The sequence below is a fragment of the Epinephelus fuscoguttatus genome, linkage group LG15 (assembly GCF_011397635.1).
Source record: "Epinephelus fuscoguttatus linkage group LG15, E.fuscoguttatus.final_Chr_v1".
NCBI classification, from domain to species: Eukaryota; Metazoa; Chordata; class Actinopteri; order Perciformes; family Serranidae; genus Epinephelus; species Epinephelus fuscoguttatus.
Window position 1 is genome coordinate 15,498,573 of NC_064766.1, and position 19,945 is coordinate 15,518,517.

Below are 19,945 nucleotides of genomic sequence, written 5' to 3' on the forward strand. Positions count from 1 at the left end.
CTCTTACTGACAGTGTCACTTTATCCTTTCTTTAACTTTGCATTAATCGATTTTTTTGTTTTGTTTATTTTATTTTTTGCTATTTGAAGGCAGGGTAACAAGCTGTAAACACAAAAGTGGTGAATGATCTTCTATAAAGTTGTTGTTTTGGATAAGCAAACTGTTGCCGACAACTCCTGAGTAGAACCTGGATCTGTGGTTACTAGATATTGGTGCAGTGGTTGGCATTTTCACTTCACAGAAGAGGGTTCCTGGCTCAAACCCCATGCCACTGTGGGTTTTCTCTGGGTACTCCTGCTTCCTCCCACAGCCCAAAGACATGCAGGTTAATTGGTGAGTCTGGATTGCCCATAGGCGTGAATGGTTGTCTGTCTCTAAATGTTAGCCCCGCAATAATCTGGCGACCCCCAACAGGAAAAGCGACTACGGAATAAAATGAATAACTACGAGTGGATTCAAACAACATTAATGTCCTTATTATGTTACATTTGTCAGTTAGCCCACGATAAGTCTGTGTAAAGCATCAATTATTTATATTGCACTGCATGTGTAATTTATTCAGACAGTAGTAGCTTCTATTTATTGCACATTTGCATAGCATACTGTATAGCTGGACTTGATTATGATAAATAAAATAATACAGTAGGAGTACTGTAAATTTATTGTGTTGATCTGTTCTGTACGACATCTATTGCACGTCTGTCCATCTTGGAAGCGGGATCCCTCCTCAGTTGCTCTTCCTGAGGTTTCTACTATTTTTTACTGTCACTGTCTTTATCTGGTTCATTTGGTGCTAGGCTTGTAGTGTACGGCTTAGTGTAGTGTAGTGTAGTGTGTGGCTTTATCAAAGTGCCACATCTGGAAAACAGTGCAAATGAGAGCAGTGAGTCTGAATCAAAGCAGAAAAGTTGCAGACTGCGAAACTAAAAGCAAAGAGCTGAAAAACACTAATGCACCATCGAACTAAGGGTTTGTCTGTGGGTTCATCTCTCTCAGATTTGACCCATTATTCATGTGAAAATATTAATTATTTGATGGATTCGGGCAAGTTTCAAGCATCTGCTAACTGATATGCCATTTATAGAAACTAAACAGATGGAAATAAATGGAATACATAGAAAGAAGTGACTGCCTGAAGGACAAAAAAGATATATATATGTTTTAAAAATCCAAATGACAGCATAATTATTCTCTAATTGGTTGTCAGTAATTAAAAAAAGTGTTTAGATTTATGGTGACTCTTGTGGTCATTTAAATCTCATTGTGTTCAGTCCTCTGGTGAAATGTGCAGATACTCTCTAAGAAGCATACATGTATAAAAAAAAAAAACAGAATTACCTTTTGTGTAATATGATAACTGAACTACCTCGGACTATCTCCCATCCTCTTGTATGCACTGTTGCTCATTCACCCCGAACGGGACAGCTAGTGAGCCTGCATTAAAGCAGGCCTCCTCATCATTTGTCACTGGGCCCAGGGGTAATGAACGGGGTGAATTGGATGTACTCTCTAATTATGGAAAGGACAAAAAGCCAGTCAGATTCCCTTGTCAAGGTCCTCCTCCTGCAGCACCATGGGGAGCAGCTTTCACTCATAAATCAGATCTGCAGAGGATTAGAGAGAACATAAAAGGGAGAAATATAGCACCATGCGGACCCTAGACAATCAACCATGTAACGGCCTACGACAGGCAATAAGTAGGTGCCTGGGCCCTCCTGTGTGTTAAAGGCATCGTAAACACCTGCTGATCAGCATCCACTGTCCACGTGCTCAGCAGCAGCGGCCATCTTTCACAGTAACCTCACCATCATCATCATCATCATCGTCGAGCTGGCCCTGGCGATCAGACGCAGCTCTGTGAGCGCCATAACCTCAGTGTTACGAGGCCCATTAACATCGATCAACATGCTGCTGGTGCTGCTGCCGTGTTAGGTTGCTTGCATGGTGATTGCATTTTAAATTTGTATGACTGCTCATGGCCTGATCGTCATGGTAAGAGTACAGAGCGCTGAGCCGCCCACACGCAGCAGTGATCTGCACTGGCCCTTCATGAATACTCATAGTGAAACTCGTTTTTAAAAATGACTTGAGTTAAAGTTCACTAAAACCATAGTTATTTTGAGATTTTGTGCACATTTTTTTTTCTGAATGCTTCCCCCTCGGGTCCCTGTGTGTTTGAAAAGCAGCGGTAAAGTGAGATTATACCAGCACAATTGCAAGCACAGACTCTTAACAGTACATAGAAGAGAAACAAGCAGGGTTAGTGCTTTGGCTCTGACTTCTCTGTGTCTGGCTTTACAACATTTGCCAAAAACTCACACTGGAGGTTTGATCCCTTTATCTTACAACAGAGTTATGTATAAACGCCCGCATACCATATGAGCTGCAGTAGTTGCAATATTTCCTTTCATTTAAATCCTTTTTGAAGTATGGAATACCACAATGAATCACATTAATCATTAGAACATTGAAGCATTTACTAAATCCCTGTATATGGGGATGTATCAGGCACATTCACCTCATGTTCATATTACATTTGGGTTAATCTCCAGTTTTCTCTTTTATTCTTTACTCACGTCGAGGGACTGTAGATAAAACTAGCAGTTTAGTAACTCTGGGGGAATTAAAGCGCAGGTGTTGCCATACAGAAGTCCTGTTTTCTACTAAGTGCTCGTTGAACTCTTGGTACACTTTTGTCCTGTCTCCCAAGAGGAGCTATGAACATAAAAAACAGGCTGTGCTCTTTTTTAAGCCGTACACCGAATGGTCCGATCGTTGTGTAGTTGGGGCAAATTACAATTTTATGTCACAGGTATTATCCTGGTTTTACACTACAGTGTAAAACACAACTGCAGCCATAATGTAGATGCATAACACATCAAGACTTATGCAATAGTTACCTCAAAAAGTGCTTGTTAGTGCCTATTGGCCAGATTTCCTAAATATTCCCATTAAAGCTCAGAGATCCACATGCCCTTTCGCTGCCCTTCAGTAAGTGCACACTTCAGAGACGCCCTTTCTTTGAAACGGTTTTTCTGATGTGCTCTTGTTGTTGTTGTTATTGTTGTTGTTGTTGAGCCTTGTAACCTTACGCCGTGTTATCACACATTCCCCTGTGACTCTGATGGCAATACTGATGTGGATAGTTGCTTTAGGGAAGTCTCTCCTGCATCTCCCATGAGGAACTTTTTGTTTTATTTATTTCATAAGCAGATTGTAAACAATCGCTGGCAAATCGGGTTGAAACATGAGGCATATTTCAGGTTTAATGTATTGTGATGTGCAGTTTAACTGTCGGTTGTGTGGTGGATTGTTGTGTGGAGGCTGCAGTGATGGGGCCAGAGGAGAGAGCTGGAGATGATGTGATTATATAGGCACTTTAAAGGATACGTCTGCAGATATTTTATGGTTTTTTAAATTAATATAGCTTATTCCTATGCAGTATAGAGCTCCACTGTTGTTCAGAAATGCATCAGTGAGCCGCACTGTTGCAAGGGGTATGTTTTATTACAACAATTACAGCCACTGTTTATTTTGAGTCAATTGCACATTCAGTATCCAAAAAAACATTACATCCATATTTAACAAATCTGTGACTCACATCCCAACATTCAGTGCCAAGAAAAGATGTGTGCCATTTTTAGGGTGTGGAAGTACAAACAACAACAAAAACAAATGTCAGTCAGTGTAGTCTGGGGTTTTGCAGGATCACTATCCTGTCTGGTGATATGGTTGTCAGGCACTGGTTTGGTACAGTTAATAATCACAAGAGCACCAAGTCTGTCTTATTCTGTCAGGTTTGCTCAAAACAGCAGTGACCCACTGTTTTAGGAGACGATGTAGAGGCAAACAATGCATTTGTGACTGGTTTTGAAACCTGTATTAAAGGTCCAGTGTGCAGGATTTAGGGGTGTCTGTGTGTTAGGGTTTTTTATTGGTTTATAATCACCTGAAAATAAGAGTTGTTGTGTTGTTGTTGCCGTAGACTGAGCCGTTTATATCCACATATGAAGTGGGTCTTCCTCCATAGAGTCTGCCATGTTGTTTCTACTTTGTTCCAGAACAGACAAACCAAACACTGGCTCTAGAAGGGGCCATTCATGATTTCACGTTTGCCATGGTAGTTCTCCTACTCACTTGACACACAGGAGAAGTTCCAGATGTACAACCTCACCACTAGATGCCACTTAATTCTACACACTTGACCTTTACAGGTTCAATATATGACATTCAGAGTCTGGGCCAGGATTGCTCTCACAAACAAACATGGAGGTGGCTGAGCCGAAGTGGCGGCAAATGATGCAAACAGCAGTACAAACGTAACAGTGCTGTTGGTTTTCTGCTGTATTAATGTTAGGGAAAGTTGTATTGCATTTTAAAACATCCAGTAGATACAGAGCATCATAATCAATCATTCAGAGTCATGTTTCTGATCACCTGATAAATATGTCTTTATGGTGGCACCCTAGGCAGCTGCCTGTGTCACCTGTAGTAAGATCTGCCAGTGCTGGTGACAAAGCGGGACATTCAGCTGATTAAGAGTGTGACAGTAGGCCTGTAGTCAATTCATCTTAATGTGTTCATCAGTGAGTGATTGTCACAGTCAGAACTAGAGTGTTGATGGGGCACTGGTGGATTGAAGTGCAAGAACAGATCATTGGAGTAGGAAAAATGAAAAGGAAAAAGCCATCTGGGGCGCAGTACAAAAAAGAGACGAAGAAGATGACAAAATTTGCAAATTTTCATGTACCGTACTCTTTTATTGTTTGTATTTATCATAATTGTTTGTTAGCTAAGTTGTTTATGTGTTGATTGATTTCTCATTAGCTCTTGTTCTTGCTTGTTCTTGTTCTATAGGACTCTGAATGTGCAAGGTCACTGGGCACTGGTCACTATAGTCTGCTGTTTGTACTGATGATAGATCCATATTCACATAAAGATATTAATTATAGTATTCTGAATGTGTTTGGGGATGTGATGCTTTGTTAGTTTAGATCTCATAACTTTAGTGTGAGTCAGAGGTTCTCTTTTCTTGTATCTGCTTATCTTTTCTAAGTTCTTTCTTTCATACTCATTTCTTCATCTGTGAACCAGAAAACTTCTTCAAAAACACATTTTTTCCCACCCTGACCTGGTTAAGGTGAAATATGGTTTTATATCACCTCTTTTTAAAAAATACTTCTGTGTGAGTCAGAATTCCCTCTCCTCTCTACATACAGTACAGACGGCAGCAGTGAGACTTCTGACTAAATCCACAAGATGTGGCTATATTTCTTCTGTTTTCATCCTCGCCCCACTGGTCGATTTCAGAACCATCATTTTCAACATTTCATTGATCACTTTTCAAGTCTGGTGCTTGACGTAGCAAACATCTCCAGTCAAATCCCATCATGAGACCTCCGGGCAGTACGGGGAGCTTTTAGTTAATCCTGAAGCCGAGCTGTAAATGAAGGGATGTGACCTTCTCTGTAAGGTTAACATCTGTAGTATGGATGAAACTGTCAGGCTGTAGCTCCATCATTGTCTTGTTTTACATCACTCTTGTACAAACATGGTGTTACTTCAGTTTTGTTTGTCTCTCTTTTTTTGTTGGTTATTTTATTTGACTTCATTTTCTTTTTCTCATTTTAAATGTTTTTGTTTTGTTTTCGCTACAGCATCACTACGACCTCAATTATTGTGATCAATTGGTGATGATTCATACACTTCAATCAAAAATAATTTCCTAATAACCTGAAGTATGCTGAAAAGAACCATGTAATTTGGCACTAGTTACGGTCAAACTGTGCACCTCTAAATAATGAATATTAATTAACTGACATTGTCTTTTAGTCAGTGCCCAGATATGCAAAATGTACACCTGCAAAAACAAGTATACACTTCAACATAAAAGTTACAATAAGAAATTAATTATTAATACATTTTACTTCAGTGGAGCGGTCCTTTGAGGGAACTTCCTCTGGAAATCAACAATTGCTTTTAAACTAAACTAACAAAGAATAAATAATATCCTAGAATTCCTTTCCCTACAATTTGCACCAAATCACACAATTATTTCTAGTGAGTTTTCTTCAAATGATCAGAAAGTAACGACCAAGTAAAATGAAGTGTTATGAAACCAGCAGCTGTATTATGAATATATTGAACTTTGACTTTCTGCAGAGTTGTTCGAAGCTGTCTCAATACAAACTGTTGTGAATTCCAATTAAAAAGTCCCCCAAAAGTTTCCTGACATGTTCCCGCTGTTTTTTGTGGTTTGGTAGTTTTCTCTCTCTGCTGCTCTGTGAAGCCTTTTGAACTTTGTTTTGAAAAGTGTTCTGTTGCTTACATAAACTTTATTAATATTTATGCAAAACTGCTGTTGATGTTGCTTGAAACATTAAACGCATCACTTTCAGGACTCCACACAGAGAGTTTAAAGTTGCCAATGTAGTTTTCATTTTTCAAGAGATGGCTGTTTCTGTGTGGCTAGAAAAAACAAATAGCTATTTATTGTGCTGTATGTGTACATATGGAGGACTTTGATAGACAGATACAGTAAGCAACAGCACACACAAAGCATGGACATACGTACACTACCAAGATACCAACAATAAAAAGAGGTGCAGCAGAGGTTCAGCACCAGAGCCGTATGCTGCAGTAATGTTGATGCAACACTGAAAATGATTGTGCTCACTTTCGTTTTAAAGCTGAAATGCATGATGTTTGTTCAGGTTATGGACTGTGTAGTCTCATTTTAAGACTAATGGGGCTGCAGCTAGGTCAGATCGACCTAAAAAAAAGAAAGTATTTTCAGCTTTGCTTTTAACAATAGGTATCACATAAAGGGAAAGAAATGTAGAAAATGAAAAGGTAGCAGCACACTCAGTGATTTTTAGGTTGGGTGGTTTCAGTAAGTCAGTAAGCAATTTTTTATTTACATTTTACAATCCATAGTATGAAAGAGAAAATTTGACAAATATTAAAAAAGAGGTGGATCAAAAGCTGCTGAACTCATGTTAAAATAGGTGTTCTGATGTAACAGCAGTGATGGTGGACGTTTTCATATCTTATAAATTTAAAAACAGTCCCCCGCACACACACACAGGTTAAAGATACTGATTTAAGTTTAAGTTTAAGTTTATTTACTTTTATTAATCCCCCTGAGGGGAAATTCAATGTTTTCACTCTTGCTTGTCAATTACACACAGGTCTGAAAGACACACACATGCACAAACAGGACCTATACATGCACAAAGTGGAGAGATGTCGGAGTGAGGGGGCTGCCCTTGGTGAGGCGCCCTGAGCGGTTGGGGGGTTCGGTGCCTTGCTCAAGGGCGCCTCGGCAGTGCCCAGGAGGTGAACTGGCACCTCTCCAGCCACCAGTCCATGCTCCATTTTTTTTGGTCTGGACGGGGACTCGAACAGGCAACCCTCCGATTCCCAACCCAAGTCCCTATGGACTGAGCTACTGCAAGTGAAAGCAATGAAAGGGCTGCCCCGCTTGGTACTGTAAGTGAGTATGTGTGTATGAAGTGTGTGGTTTTTTTTGCCACTGACTGGTTCAGAATGCCAGTGCTATCTCTGTAAATAGCATACTAACTTAGCCTTTCCCTTACATCTGGGCTGTGTGATGTCACGAGCTTTGCTCCACTGTGTCTGTGGCTCTCTCTACTCGTGGGACAGCCGTTTTCTTGAGGAAGAGGTGTTTCGGGACTGGATGTCTTCTCTTCTTCAGCTGGCAGTAATCATCTTGGGAGAAGTGAGCACTGCAGACCCGATGGTCTGCAAGGCGCAGTGTCTGGACAGGAGTGTTAGCATCCATTTGTAGCACAACTAACCACAACTTCAGCATCTCGCCGTCCGATAAAGGCAGCCTTTGAAAGCTGTACGGGGTGTTGCGCGACATCCTGTTCTTGCATTTGGGAAAAAGGCCTGTTTATTTGAGCACTCCAAAAACTCGGTAACACTCCAGGGGGTAGCACGTAAAAGACTGCGTCCTCTGACTCTGACTCTTCTAGCGTAACACACACACTTCATACACACATACTCACTTACAGAACCTAGCGGGGCAGCCCTCCCCCTCGCTGCTCCAACACTGACTGACAGCTGACTCCACTCATAGCACTGGCGTTCTGAACCGGTCAATGGCCAAAAAAAGCACTTTTAATGAGCAAACTTATACGGGACGTATTTGCCCCCATTACGGTTTTAGCTCATTTCGCGGCTCCGGTTGCATCTGCCTTCCTTGATACTGAACCAATTTTAGAACGAGTTGTACCCATGAATCATACGCACACATACACATGGGGAAATAGGGCCCAGGTTGAAAAATACCGAAGTTATCCTTTAAACTGTCAAAGAAATGTTGTGCCTGAAAGCATCTCTGAAATGTGAAGTGGAATGAAAGGGAAATACTCAAGTAAAGTCCAAGGACCTTAAATGTGACCATAAATGTGTACTGAAGTGCAGTGCTACCTGAGTAAAACTACTTGTAACAATCCACCTGAATACCAGGGACTCAGTGTGTTTGCTCCAGGATATAATCGCTGCTGTTTAACTCCTCCTGCAGTCATACTCCACCTTATATTTTATCCAGCAGACGTCAAAAGATGACATGGCGTGGGCTCACTGTACCCCAGAGTAATCCGAGCAGAGATTCCCATCAAATACTACTCAGCAGGAAATAACCATTAAACAAAACGGCCTTATCACCCTCTTGCAGGTAGTCTCTTTAATTAACTGCGCTGCGCATCCACTCCTCCAGCCTCACAAACTCGGGGGGCTTTAAGACCCAGCAGAGGTACAATAGTGAACATCTGTCGCCTCGGTCTCCACAGTATGAATTGCGCCTGGGCTCCGGTCTGAAGACACACAGGCAGCAGCAGGCAGGCTGGCACAGCGCGGACGGACTGGAGTGGATCCGGGATGCGGACAGATGCCGCTGGACGATGAGAGAAAGTGGAGTGAGACGCACTGAGCCGCAGCCGTGAGACAGCGCGCCGCAAAATGAAGACACCTATGGTAAAGGTTTCTGTCATGCAGCCCTGTGGGTAACTGTTTGTGCTCGCTTTTACATCCAGCATTGTTGTGTGAAGTGCGCTCCAATCGCCATAACGCTGCTGTGTGCACTCTGTCGGATCAAAAGATTAGGATCTGAACAATGGATATCCAGCTGTGCACTCTGTTTGGCACTAAGCCCCGCTTTGCTTTTTTTTCCTTCTTATAATAAACACTACAGCACGGGGCACCGCGCGCTGGGCGGCTGTTTGTCCTGCGCTTTAATGCAGATGCACATATTTAAAAAGTGTTTTTTTGCTTCAATATTCTTTCTATTAATGCATGTTATGAAAATTTTAAAAAGATGCAGACAATCAAGACATAACAAACCAAAAGTGACACAAGCTGCACGTGCAAATTTGATTTAATATAGATTTTAAAGTGGAAGCTTTTTGACTCACAAGGTCAGGATATCAATATGAACTTTTACTTTATAGCTTTGCTGCTCCTGAACGCACCTGAGCATTACCATGCAAACTTAGTAAAGACTATAATTAACAACTTGACACTTTGTCAATGTCGCGAGACTGCCTATGCTCTTAAATTAAGCCGATAATAGCTTTTCTTTAAAGTTTTGGTCGCACGTGACATGACTTCCAGGAAGTTGGGGATGTACTGACAAACCAGCTGGGGATGATGATGGTGGTGCAGGCTGCTCTTCATCTGTCGTTGCGCCTATAGGTGCAGCCTGAGCTCAGTCCGGTGCAACAGGAATAATTAGTCAGCATCTGTTTGTGTCTTTTGTGTCAGCGCCATGGGATAGCTGTGCTCCTCGTGCTCCTCCTGTGCGCCAGCTTGTTCCTCGTGTACAACGGCAGCTTCAACGGCGCTTCCAGGGACGCTAACGACACGCACATCCGACAGCATGAACAGCTGCGGCGGCCCACTGAAGCTCCCGTCAGGGTGGCCAAGCCTCACCCTCCGGTCCTCCAGGGATACAGTGGCATCATCGACCATAAGGTAAGCAGATGTGTTTGTGCGCGTGTCCCATAATGCAGGGAAGGGGGGCGGATGGATGCCTTCAAATGTAAATGTAAATAATGCGCTGCAAAGTGGGCACCACAGGCTTTGAAAGTGAAGCCAGTTTTACTTTCTGCTTTCAGAAACCCATTTGTGCATCTTCACTTTCTCTTCACTGAAACATATGCACACACACACTAATACACACACCTTTCCTCCTGTCTAATGACCAGCAGTCATCTATCTGCACAGCTCTTTAGAGGGAGAGAGCCTCCCCCCCTGTCATTTATCACAATTTTCTCCAGCACAGTGTTGCGCCACACTCAATACCCACCTGTCGTTACTAATAACAGCTTAGGCTACAAATGAAATCCTTCGCTGCATTCTTACGCTCTAATTGGTAAACCCAGGAGACCTGCAGCTAGGTGAACCCTGACGTCACAGCAGGAGCATATTGACTTCCATCTATTTACCAAGCCAGGGGAAAACAATCAATGTGAGTACTAGGGAGCGAATGCGCTGCGAGAAAAGCAGACCTAATCACCTTGTAAAGGCTTGTTTTAGGCAACATACAAGACGACTTGCTTCTCTGCAGGCAATTTGGTTGATGAGCTGTTGGGCGGTTTGTGTAGTGGTCTGCACCACTGAGCCAAGTGATGGATGCAACAGTTCTCAAACCGTTGGATTGAAGATGTTTGAGAATGAGAGAAATAGAAAGTTTTGTCCCAACTCGTAGACAGATTATAAAACAATAGGCCCCTGGGCACAGACATGTGAAAGGCTCCTGAACCCTGCTACATAACAGGAAGTCACTCGGACTGAGAGAGACACAACATCAATCATTTTGAGTCTCTTTGTTTTAGTTTTGTGGCTTGTTGTTGTCGTGTTTGTCTGTTTGTAGTTGATTTATGACTCATAGTCATCACCTTATGGCTCTGTAATCATTTTTCATCTCTGTGTAATTGTTTTACGTCTCTTATAGTAGTAGTCGATTTGCATCTCTGCAGCTGTTTTGTGTCTTCATAGTTATTTTGTGTTTCTTTGTAGACATTTTATGTCTCTCTGGAGTCTTTCTGTCCCACTGGAGTCATTTTGCAGCTCTTACAGTTGTAGTTGCTTTGAGTCTCTGCAATTGTTCTGTGTCTTTTCTTTATAGTCATGTCTCTTTGTAGCCATCTTGTGTTTCTTTGTAGTTTTGCATTTCTCTGGAGATGTTTCGCATTTCTTTGTAGTTGTTTTACATCTCTTACAGTCGTGGTTACTCTGAGCCCCTTTAATTGTTTTGTGTCTCTTTGTAGTCGTTTTGCATCTCTTACAGTAGTAGTGGTATTTTGTCTCTGGGGTCATTTTGTGTCTCTTTATTATCTGTTTTGTGTCCCTTTGTAGCCTTTGTGTTTCTTTGTAGTCCATCAGGAGTTATTTTGCATCTTTCACAAGTTGTTTTTCTCTGGGGTTGTTTTGCATCTCTCTGAGGTCATTTTGTATTTCTCTAGAGTCATTTTTGTGTCTCTAAAGTTGTTTTGTGTTTTGGTAGTCGTTTTGCATCTTTCTGAGGTCATTTTGAATATTTCTTGATTCGTTTTGCATCTATCTGGAGTCGTTTTGTGTCGCTTTGTAGTTGTTTTGCATTTCTCTGGAGTCCTTTAGTGTTTTTTGTAGCTGTTTTGCAATCCTCTGGAGTCATGTTGTGTTTTTTGTAATCGTTTTGTGTCCGTGGAGTCATTTTGCATCTTCCTGAAGTTGTTTTGTGTCTCTTCATAGCTGTTTTGCCACCCTCTGGAGTCATTTTGCGTGTCTCTGGAGTTATTTCGCATCTCTTTGCAGTCGTTTTGTGTCGTTTGTGTTTTCTTTGTAGGCATTTTTCAGCACTTTGTACTTGCTTTGTGTCTCTTTGTAGACCCCTGAATGACTTTCTGACAAGAAATGTAACAGTCACTTCAACCGGAGGCTTTGTTCAGGGACCTTAGGAGTCAGGTGGCTCCTGGGCCTGTTTCCAGGAGGCCTGTTGAGTAAACACAGCAGTACTGATGACACCTTGAATGATGGGGCTACTTTGTGCTGCCTCACTCTTTCAAGAAAATTATATGTTGACTGCTGAAAACATGCTTTAAATCATCAGATTATGTCACAGGTTGATTTGCATATGAGTAATTTGACAGCCTACTCACTGCTTTCAAGACAGAGTGTTGCTGTGTGGCTGAGACGAATAGACAGCTTGAACATGTATCAGTTGGACAGATTTGGAAGTAAACACATTGTTCCTGAATGTCAGAAAGAGTAGACTGGTTGGGAAATGAACTTTTGCTAAATTAAACACCGGGGGCTCTGAAGAGTCACTTAATCTTGTGACAAAGTAATGCAGGTTGGCAACGGAAGTTGGAACTATTATTCATTAGAAGAAATCTCATCGGTGCAGAAACTACCAAGTGTGGAAACCTCTAATGTTGATGACTGTGAAAAGTTCAGCTGGCAGAGTTTGCTCAGGAGAAATGCAGCTCGTCTGTCCACTTAAGTTTCTCTCTTGAGTTGCTGCGCTCTGTAGGAAATGCATGCTGGAGATGTGCACTGTGAATTCACAGTTCACGTTACGTATGACACACTGCACTTGTAGTCATGGTGACTTAAACTCTATGTGAGCAGAATGAATCTTAACATTTCTACATTTTTGTGGGGAACATTTTTAAGGGCAATATATATGTATTTTTGTATTTTATTTTCATCTTATTTTTTCCCTCATTTAATCATCTTATATGTCACAGTGACCGTAGAGAGATGTCAGGAATAGAGGGGAGAGAGAAACAGGGAGTTACATGCAGCAAAGGTAAACTGGAAATGTTGTGGTTCACGGTTGGAGCCTGACCCCCTCAGGGTGGTAAAACTGTGTTAGGCTAGGGTTTGGTTTAGGCATGTGGCTGTGAAGGTGAAGGTTAGAATTAAGTGCAGATTATACTTTCCGTGTCCGCAAGGCCATGAGGGTCTACATGGACTGCCTCGCATGCAGACATTAATCACCGTGCTGACAGTGATGTGTGAACACGCCTCGATATGCAGACGTCCCATGCAGTTTAAACAGAAAATGCATGAACATCGGCTGTTATGTCTCTAGCCCTTTAGGGTCCTGGGACTTTATGTCAGATGAAATGTAGAATGAACAATTTCACATGCATTCACCCTTTCACCTGTAGATAATTTGGTTGAGATATTTGGTTTAAGCTGGTGTTTTTACACAACCTAGTTGCATTAATGTGCTCAATTAAAGAGATCTCAACAATTCAGTTGGTGTTTCATTCATCAAGTTTTTATGGAAACTATTTTTAGCCAATGCCCAAAAACAGAATTTCCATTTAAATGTGTAGACTTTTAAAGTTGCGATTTTGTTTTTAAGTGGGATGTGGATGTTGGACCTGATGTGCGAGAGAACATTAAAATCCAGTTAATATTTGTCCTGAGTCGTGGTCAATATGCCAGGGGCTGTTTTAGCTTTTGGTCTTGGAATCAGAATTATTGCACAGCTAAGTCTCGCAGTTCTGTCAGAAGTCGAGCGGTGCACAAATAAATATGAAATGAGTCATTCATATTTTAAGACAGCTGACTGGGCACACGGCAGCATCTTTTTTCTTACTGCCTGAAATGCCAATATTCAGTGACAGTGTACGTTTTGATTTGATGAGGATTTGTCTGTAATGCGTCAGTAAACCCAGCTTTGGATGAGAATTGATTTTCCCCTCTGACGGGAGCAGCCGAGCATCGTAAGTAAACCACCAATTTATTTTTTCTCTTGGCAATAAACTTATTGACATTTTAGCGACAAAGGACATCAATTAGGGTCACGGCTCCACTGAACATCGTTTATGCTTCTTCAATCAAACCTGCTATTATGTCACCCTTCACATTCTGCCACTGCGAGCTTCAATCAATGCTTTATGATATGAATGCACTTTTGTACTACAGCATGTGAATGTGGATAATGCAGTCCAGCCTTCAAATATTTTGCATTCAGTTTCTAGAGACATGCTGTCCTCCCTGCGGTCTGACAACATACATAACGTTTCTCTGTACATGTCGGGAAGTGAAAAAGTTATTGGCCTTTCCTCACATTTGTTCTCCCGCAGTGCTGAATGATTCGTGTTTAGAAAAAAAAACCTCTGACATGAACATTTGTCTTCTTCATCTTTGCTTGCTGACCTCTCTGCCATATTGATCTTTCCAAGATATCAGCTTGCTGGCATGGGGGGTGCAGTGCCAGTCAGCCTTTGACCATTTCACTTTATCTTCCACCAGAGAATTCAACTCATCACAACCCAGGAAATATTTTGAAGCCTATAAGTTTTCTGCAGACTTTTGGCCATGATGCTAAAACATTTACAAGAACATTGGAAATTATGACATAAGAAAACTTTATGCTTTTTTTCCCCCTCCTCATTGGGTTATGAACCGAAGCAAAGATATTTTTTCTGTGCTACAGACAGTATTTGTGCGTCTGAAATCCATTTAAATCCAGTGTAACAAGTATTTTCAATACAACATGTTTGATTTGGGTCAGAATGAAGGGTAATTTATTTCTAGTTATGCAGCAGCATTGGTTGGCCTGGACATGTGATGTGAAGCCTGTAGGAGGTGGAGGGACGAGATAAGGAAGCAAAGAAAGAAACTTGGGAAGGAGATGAAAAGGGAATGAAACTCTTGAAGAGTAAGGGCATAGGGAATGAGACGAAAGAACAAAACTAGGAAAGGGTAAGGACGGAGAGAATGATAAAAGAGAATATAGGACCCAGGAAAGGTTCAGCCTGAGAGAATGAGACAAGAGAGTGAAGGAAGCAGAAACCGAGAGCGAAAGATAGAGAGTTGAAATCCCAAGGGGTTTCCTTTCTTCTAGCAGTATCCTCCGTTTTATTTTCTCTATAAGGAGAAAGAGGAGGAGGAGGAGGAGGAGGAGGAGGAGGAGGACAGGAAACCACTCTCCCCCGTGTCTGTGTAGATGGAAGGACGAAACGGCGTAACCATCTCCCTCTGATTGCCTCTCTGACACTTGTATCATGCAGATTCTGAACCGATACCATGCAAGACAGGTGGAGGCGAAGTAATGGGGGAGATTTCGGTGCAGACGAGAGCGAGGAGTCTTATCAAACATGAGGGCACCCTGATGTCATGCTGGAAAGGGATGAACTATGCTGACTTTTCCCATCTAACAAATACAAGATGGTTTCATATGATTTAAAAGTCAAACCTTTGGCTCCTTAACAAACAAGACAAAGAGTGTACAGCCATGCTGGCTGCTCTGTGAGAAAGAAGGACACTCAATATCAAATATCACACTCAAACAAGCAGAAGCAAAGATTTTGTCTCTTTATTGCACGTATTCGTCCACAGTGATAAAGCTAACACGTTGATGCTTAGGGATAGTATTAAGTACATTTGCTAATAAGCACTAAACACAAAGTACAGCTGAGGCTCATGAGAGTGTCATTAGTTCTGCAGGTATTTGGACATAAAGCAAAGTACTGGATAAATTGTCATTCTGACCTGATGTAAGGGAATCAATAAAGTGATTTGAAAAGAACAAGAATGTCTAAACAGAGTTAATGGCAATCTATCCAATAGTTGCTCAGATATTTTACTAAAAAATGGCTATCGTCTGATGCCAAGTTAGATTTATGTTTGCTTTTTTTAAAAAAATGTATTTGCATTCATATGCAGATTTCTCTTCATAGAGATTAGCTGAAATGACTGGCAAATGGAAGAGGAAGTCTTGGCTCAGATATCAGCCAGAAATATTGGCCCTCGCCCCAGAGTCTTATTGTTGTCGGCCAGATAGTTGATGGGTTTCAAGATTGGGTAATCACCAACATCATCTAGATGCATCCTCTTTGAATCATAAATGTCTGAACCAAATTTTGTGCTTATATATTTGATGTATAGAAGTTGAGATATTTGACTGAATAAGTGAAAGCTTTGGCATGATGGTGGCGCCAGATGATAAAAAGTCATTATGATATGATGAATGCTTGTCCTAAAGTAATAGAGATTTTTCAGTCTAGACCAAAACAGTGAACCTACTGATCCACCAACCAATGCCAGAAGCTGTTGTGCAGCTGCAGACAATCCCGCTGAGATGACACAAAAAATTTACAAAGCAGATTCTTCTGCACAAACTGTGGGCAGTCAGTTTTAGACATATCTGCGCTCAGAGTAGGTACACTCTGCTTGAAGGCAGGAGCCAAGGAGAACGGAGCCATCTGTGCCAAGGAGACATGACAAGGCATCTTTCTCCCAACCACAGCTTTAGTGACAGCTGGAGAAGTGAGATGTTTAATATTTCATCTCAGACAGCCACATCTTCTACGGTTTTCTTCCAGCAACAAAGCCATTTTTCACCGTTCATTAGGAGTTCGCTATGCAATCAGCCAGCTGGATAGCGAGACTGAAAACTCCCCAATTAGGCCGTTATGGCCAAGGACTCTGTAGTCATTTTATGCAAACTAACAGTTTGTGAAGTTTGCAGGTCTGTGTGTGTATGTGCATGAACTTGTGCGCGCGCGTGTGTGTGTGTGAGGTCTGTCTTTTTGTTTTGTTCCATTTTGAGTTTAAAACATGAACTGCACGTAACATTAGAACCAGATAACCACAATTTTTATGCAGACCTTGTTAGAATACTAAAAATGCTCAGTTTCGACTGAAGAGAAGAGAATAGTAGTTTCGTTATGCCACAGTGGTCCCAATTGGGGCATAGTCTTGGATTTCAACTTATCTCCAGTGCATTCTGCTCCCGCCAAACATAACACAGCTTCAGGCTCTTTCCAATGCAGGCCTGGAAAGCAATTATGGATGAAGAGTGGGAGGGGGAGGGAGGGGGCGCTGCCTCTCGATAAGCATTCCCTCGACGGAGTAATCTCACACTCGGTGCCTTTTGGCATTCTGTGGTTAGGGAATCACTGGTGAAGTCATACATTTTCAACATAAAGGAAGTGGAGGGAAATTTCTTGAGACGTGTGTCACGAGCTGAATGGTGATTTCATGCCTCTGCGTGTTTTAACCTTTGGTGCGCGGTAAGCTGTAGCCTGTGGGGCGCTCTCCTTATTTGGCCCCTGAGAGACCTGTGAAGGATCTGAAAAGGTTAAACTATGATAAATGGATGATACCTTTTGGCACAACATCAGGAGATAGATGATGGGCTGCCGCCGCTGCCTTCCGTGTCGTTGAGGGCGAATGCAAAGAGACGGCTGGCAGGAAGCATCGCAATAAAACCCAATTTCTTTGCTTTTTCCCTCCTCTGGCTCTGCAGACCTACGAGACCGGCTACATTACTCAGCTCTTTAGACGTGATTAATGAGCATGTCCTCCATGGTGGGAGAGAGGAATGATCAAACTGTTACTTGTAGTTTGGCATAATCTCTTTCTGTATGCCGTGAGCATCCCCCCTCCCCCCAGATTAGAAACATATTGGATACCAAGGTTATTAATCATGGAGGCCTGGGGTTTGCCAGAACAATGAGCTTCTTGGCCAAAAATAGAGCAAAGGAGCTGTGTAAAAGTTGGCCAAGTTTTTTTGTAAAACAAGAAATGACAAAAGTTGTAGAGGAAACCTCGACTGTAAGCACCTGAGAGCCATGAAGAAAGAAACCTTCTGTAGCCTTGAAGTGTTTTGCTGATGTGACATTTAATCGTTGCCTGTACCAAGATGTCTGCCTCCATTCGAAACAGTCCCAATTACAGAGTGGACTTTGATGTATATCCCATCACCCCTCCGTCATTGACTAGACGGTGTCACGGGTGTTCATCGAGGGTTCTTTGGTCTCCCGTTCTAACTGACGAGCCGGCTGATTACACCTCCAGTAGTGTTGAGGAGTAAGCACTTTTTCCTGGACATTACACAGAGCTGCCTCCACTTCCTCTTCTTTTCTCTCTGTTGGAGGGACTCCACATTAATTCAGGTTATATCAACAGCAGGGTCTTTCATGGGACCCCAAGTCTCTGTAGTGTAAATCAGGCGCCATAGATACTCCATACTCTTGTCTCAGAGCTATTGTAAATGACACCCCATCTCCTCCACTGCAAAAAAGCCACAATATACATCCAAATGAGGAACAAATTAAAGGAAAAAGCTGAATAAATGAGTGTAGAAACAATGTTGGATGCTTGAGGGCTCACTGAATGGTTCATGAAGATGTTGTGAATCGTATACTGGCTTTCACAGTCACCAGATCTCAGCCTAATTGAACACCTGTGGGAGATTTTAGCAAGACGTTAGACAGGACATTGAATGAGGAATATGTTTTGGAGAAGCAGACTTCAGAGTTCTGGTTTGGATGCTCCCAGAAGCACATGTAAGTAGCTACACATGTAAATGAAAATGTATTAAACTGCACCTGGGGCCTCATTTGTAACTGGTGCATACACACAGGTCGAAGCCACTTCCCACGCTAAAGTTAGGATCTATAAAAACAAACCTGACTGGAGAATGTGTGCACCTGTATGGAAATTCTGGACATTGCTGACACAGATTGTGACATGCTGAATTGAAGCCAGTATGTAGAAATTAAATGTGAGAGGAATCAAATGTAAAATGATGCCTCTCACACATTTAGTATCACTTCACATATCCCGTTACTTAAAAATCCACTTTATCATGAACATTAAAACCAGCAGTGAGCCAGAACCTTTCCATAAGCCCCTTTCAATTGTTAAAGATATCAGCCAAGTCAAATCTCAAATCAAATTCTGCTCAATATTTCATCAGCACTGTCTCCCCATCACATGCCTCACCCCTGGAGCACAGAGGAGAGGGCCGGACTGAATGCTGCTGACACTCGTGGTCAGCTGTGGAGCGCACCGCAGCTGTTAAAATGCTGGATGATGCCAGAATGTGGCAGGTGGCAGGATTCAGGAAAGTCTGGCTTGCCTTTTCTAAATATCAAGCCTGAATATACAGTAGTCTTTTTTAAGTAGACTAAATGATGATATTATCACTATCAGTTGCAGAAATCCAAGTCAGCATCCAATACCACAGAAGAGGAAAGAATTGCAGAGCAGTGTCAGGAGTTTCCAGTATTATCTTCTAATACTGTGCATATATCCCCAAGTACGATTTAAGTTAGTGTGCTGTCACACACACTCTGTCTTCTCCAGTCATCTTATGTGTATCTTCACCATCTGCACATGGTCTGGAAATAAAGCCAGTGACAGTTCTTACACCAGTGGTTGTCACTATCATTTTTGCAAGGTGTAAAGTAGGGCTGCAGCTAGTCTGTTGATTATTTCTTTGATGAACTGATTTGCTGTTTGGTCTATAAAATGTCAGAAAATGAAAAAAAAAAAATGTTGATCAGTGTTTCCCAAGCCCAATATGATGTCCACAAATGTCTTATTTTGTTTTTCATTCAAAGGTATTCAGTTTACTGTCACAGAAGAGTAAAGAAACCAGGTAGAAGTCACATTGAAGAAGATGGAATCAGAGAATTTGGACTTTTTTATCTTAAAAATCTACTCAAACTGATTAATCAGTTATCAAATTAGATGGCCAAAATTTAGTAGTTGACGACTAATCGATTGATCGAGTAATTTTTGCAGCTCCAGTGAGAAGCAGTCCATATGATTGCTGTAAACACATGCTGTGACACTTGTGTAACACTGCAGCAGGCTCATTTCCATGCATCAACATTCATGAGGTGCTTTCATAGACTGTATGAAATAATGGACGTAGCTACCTTGACGTCACCTGTTGGTTTGGGTGCTTTGTATTGACCATTTATGGTTGAATGTAGCGGTGTAGCAGGCAGGATATGAGGCTGAACCATGTGTGCATTTTGCAAGTGGACTGGGATTTATAAAGGGAACATTGCCTGCAGTCTGTTTGATAAATCTGATTATGTTTTGGTACATGCCATTTTCAGCTTCTGTGTGCACGTACACTTTTAATATGGATCCTGCGCATTGTTTCATAAATGAG

General features: G+C 41.8%; 1 protein-coding gene across 2 annotated transcripts in view; it reads left to right on the plus strand.

Annotated features, from left to right (window-relative positions):
- The first annotated feature begins 8,866 nt into the window (after positions 1 to 8,866).
- The window catches only part of st6galnac5a (ST6 (alpha-N-acetyl-neuraminyl-2,3-beta-galactosyl-1,3)-N-acetylgalactosaminide alpha-2,6-sialyltransferase 5a), a 68,345-nt gene continuing 57,266 nt past the window's right edge, over positions 8,867 to 19,945 (plus strand). For both annotated transcript variants that reach the window (XM_049599095.1, XM_049599096.1), the window contains exons 1-2: positions 8,867 to 9,003; positions 9,790 to 9,999. In XM_049599095.1, the coding sequence (XP_049455052.1) occupies positions 8,989 to 9,003; positions 9,790 to 9,999 (225 nt within the window). In that variant the 5' untranslated portion in view covers positions 8,867 to 8,988. The remainder of the gene's footprint in view (positions 9,004 to 9,789; positions 10,000 to 19,945) is intronic.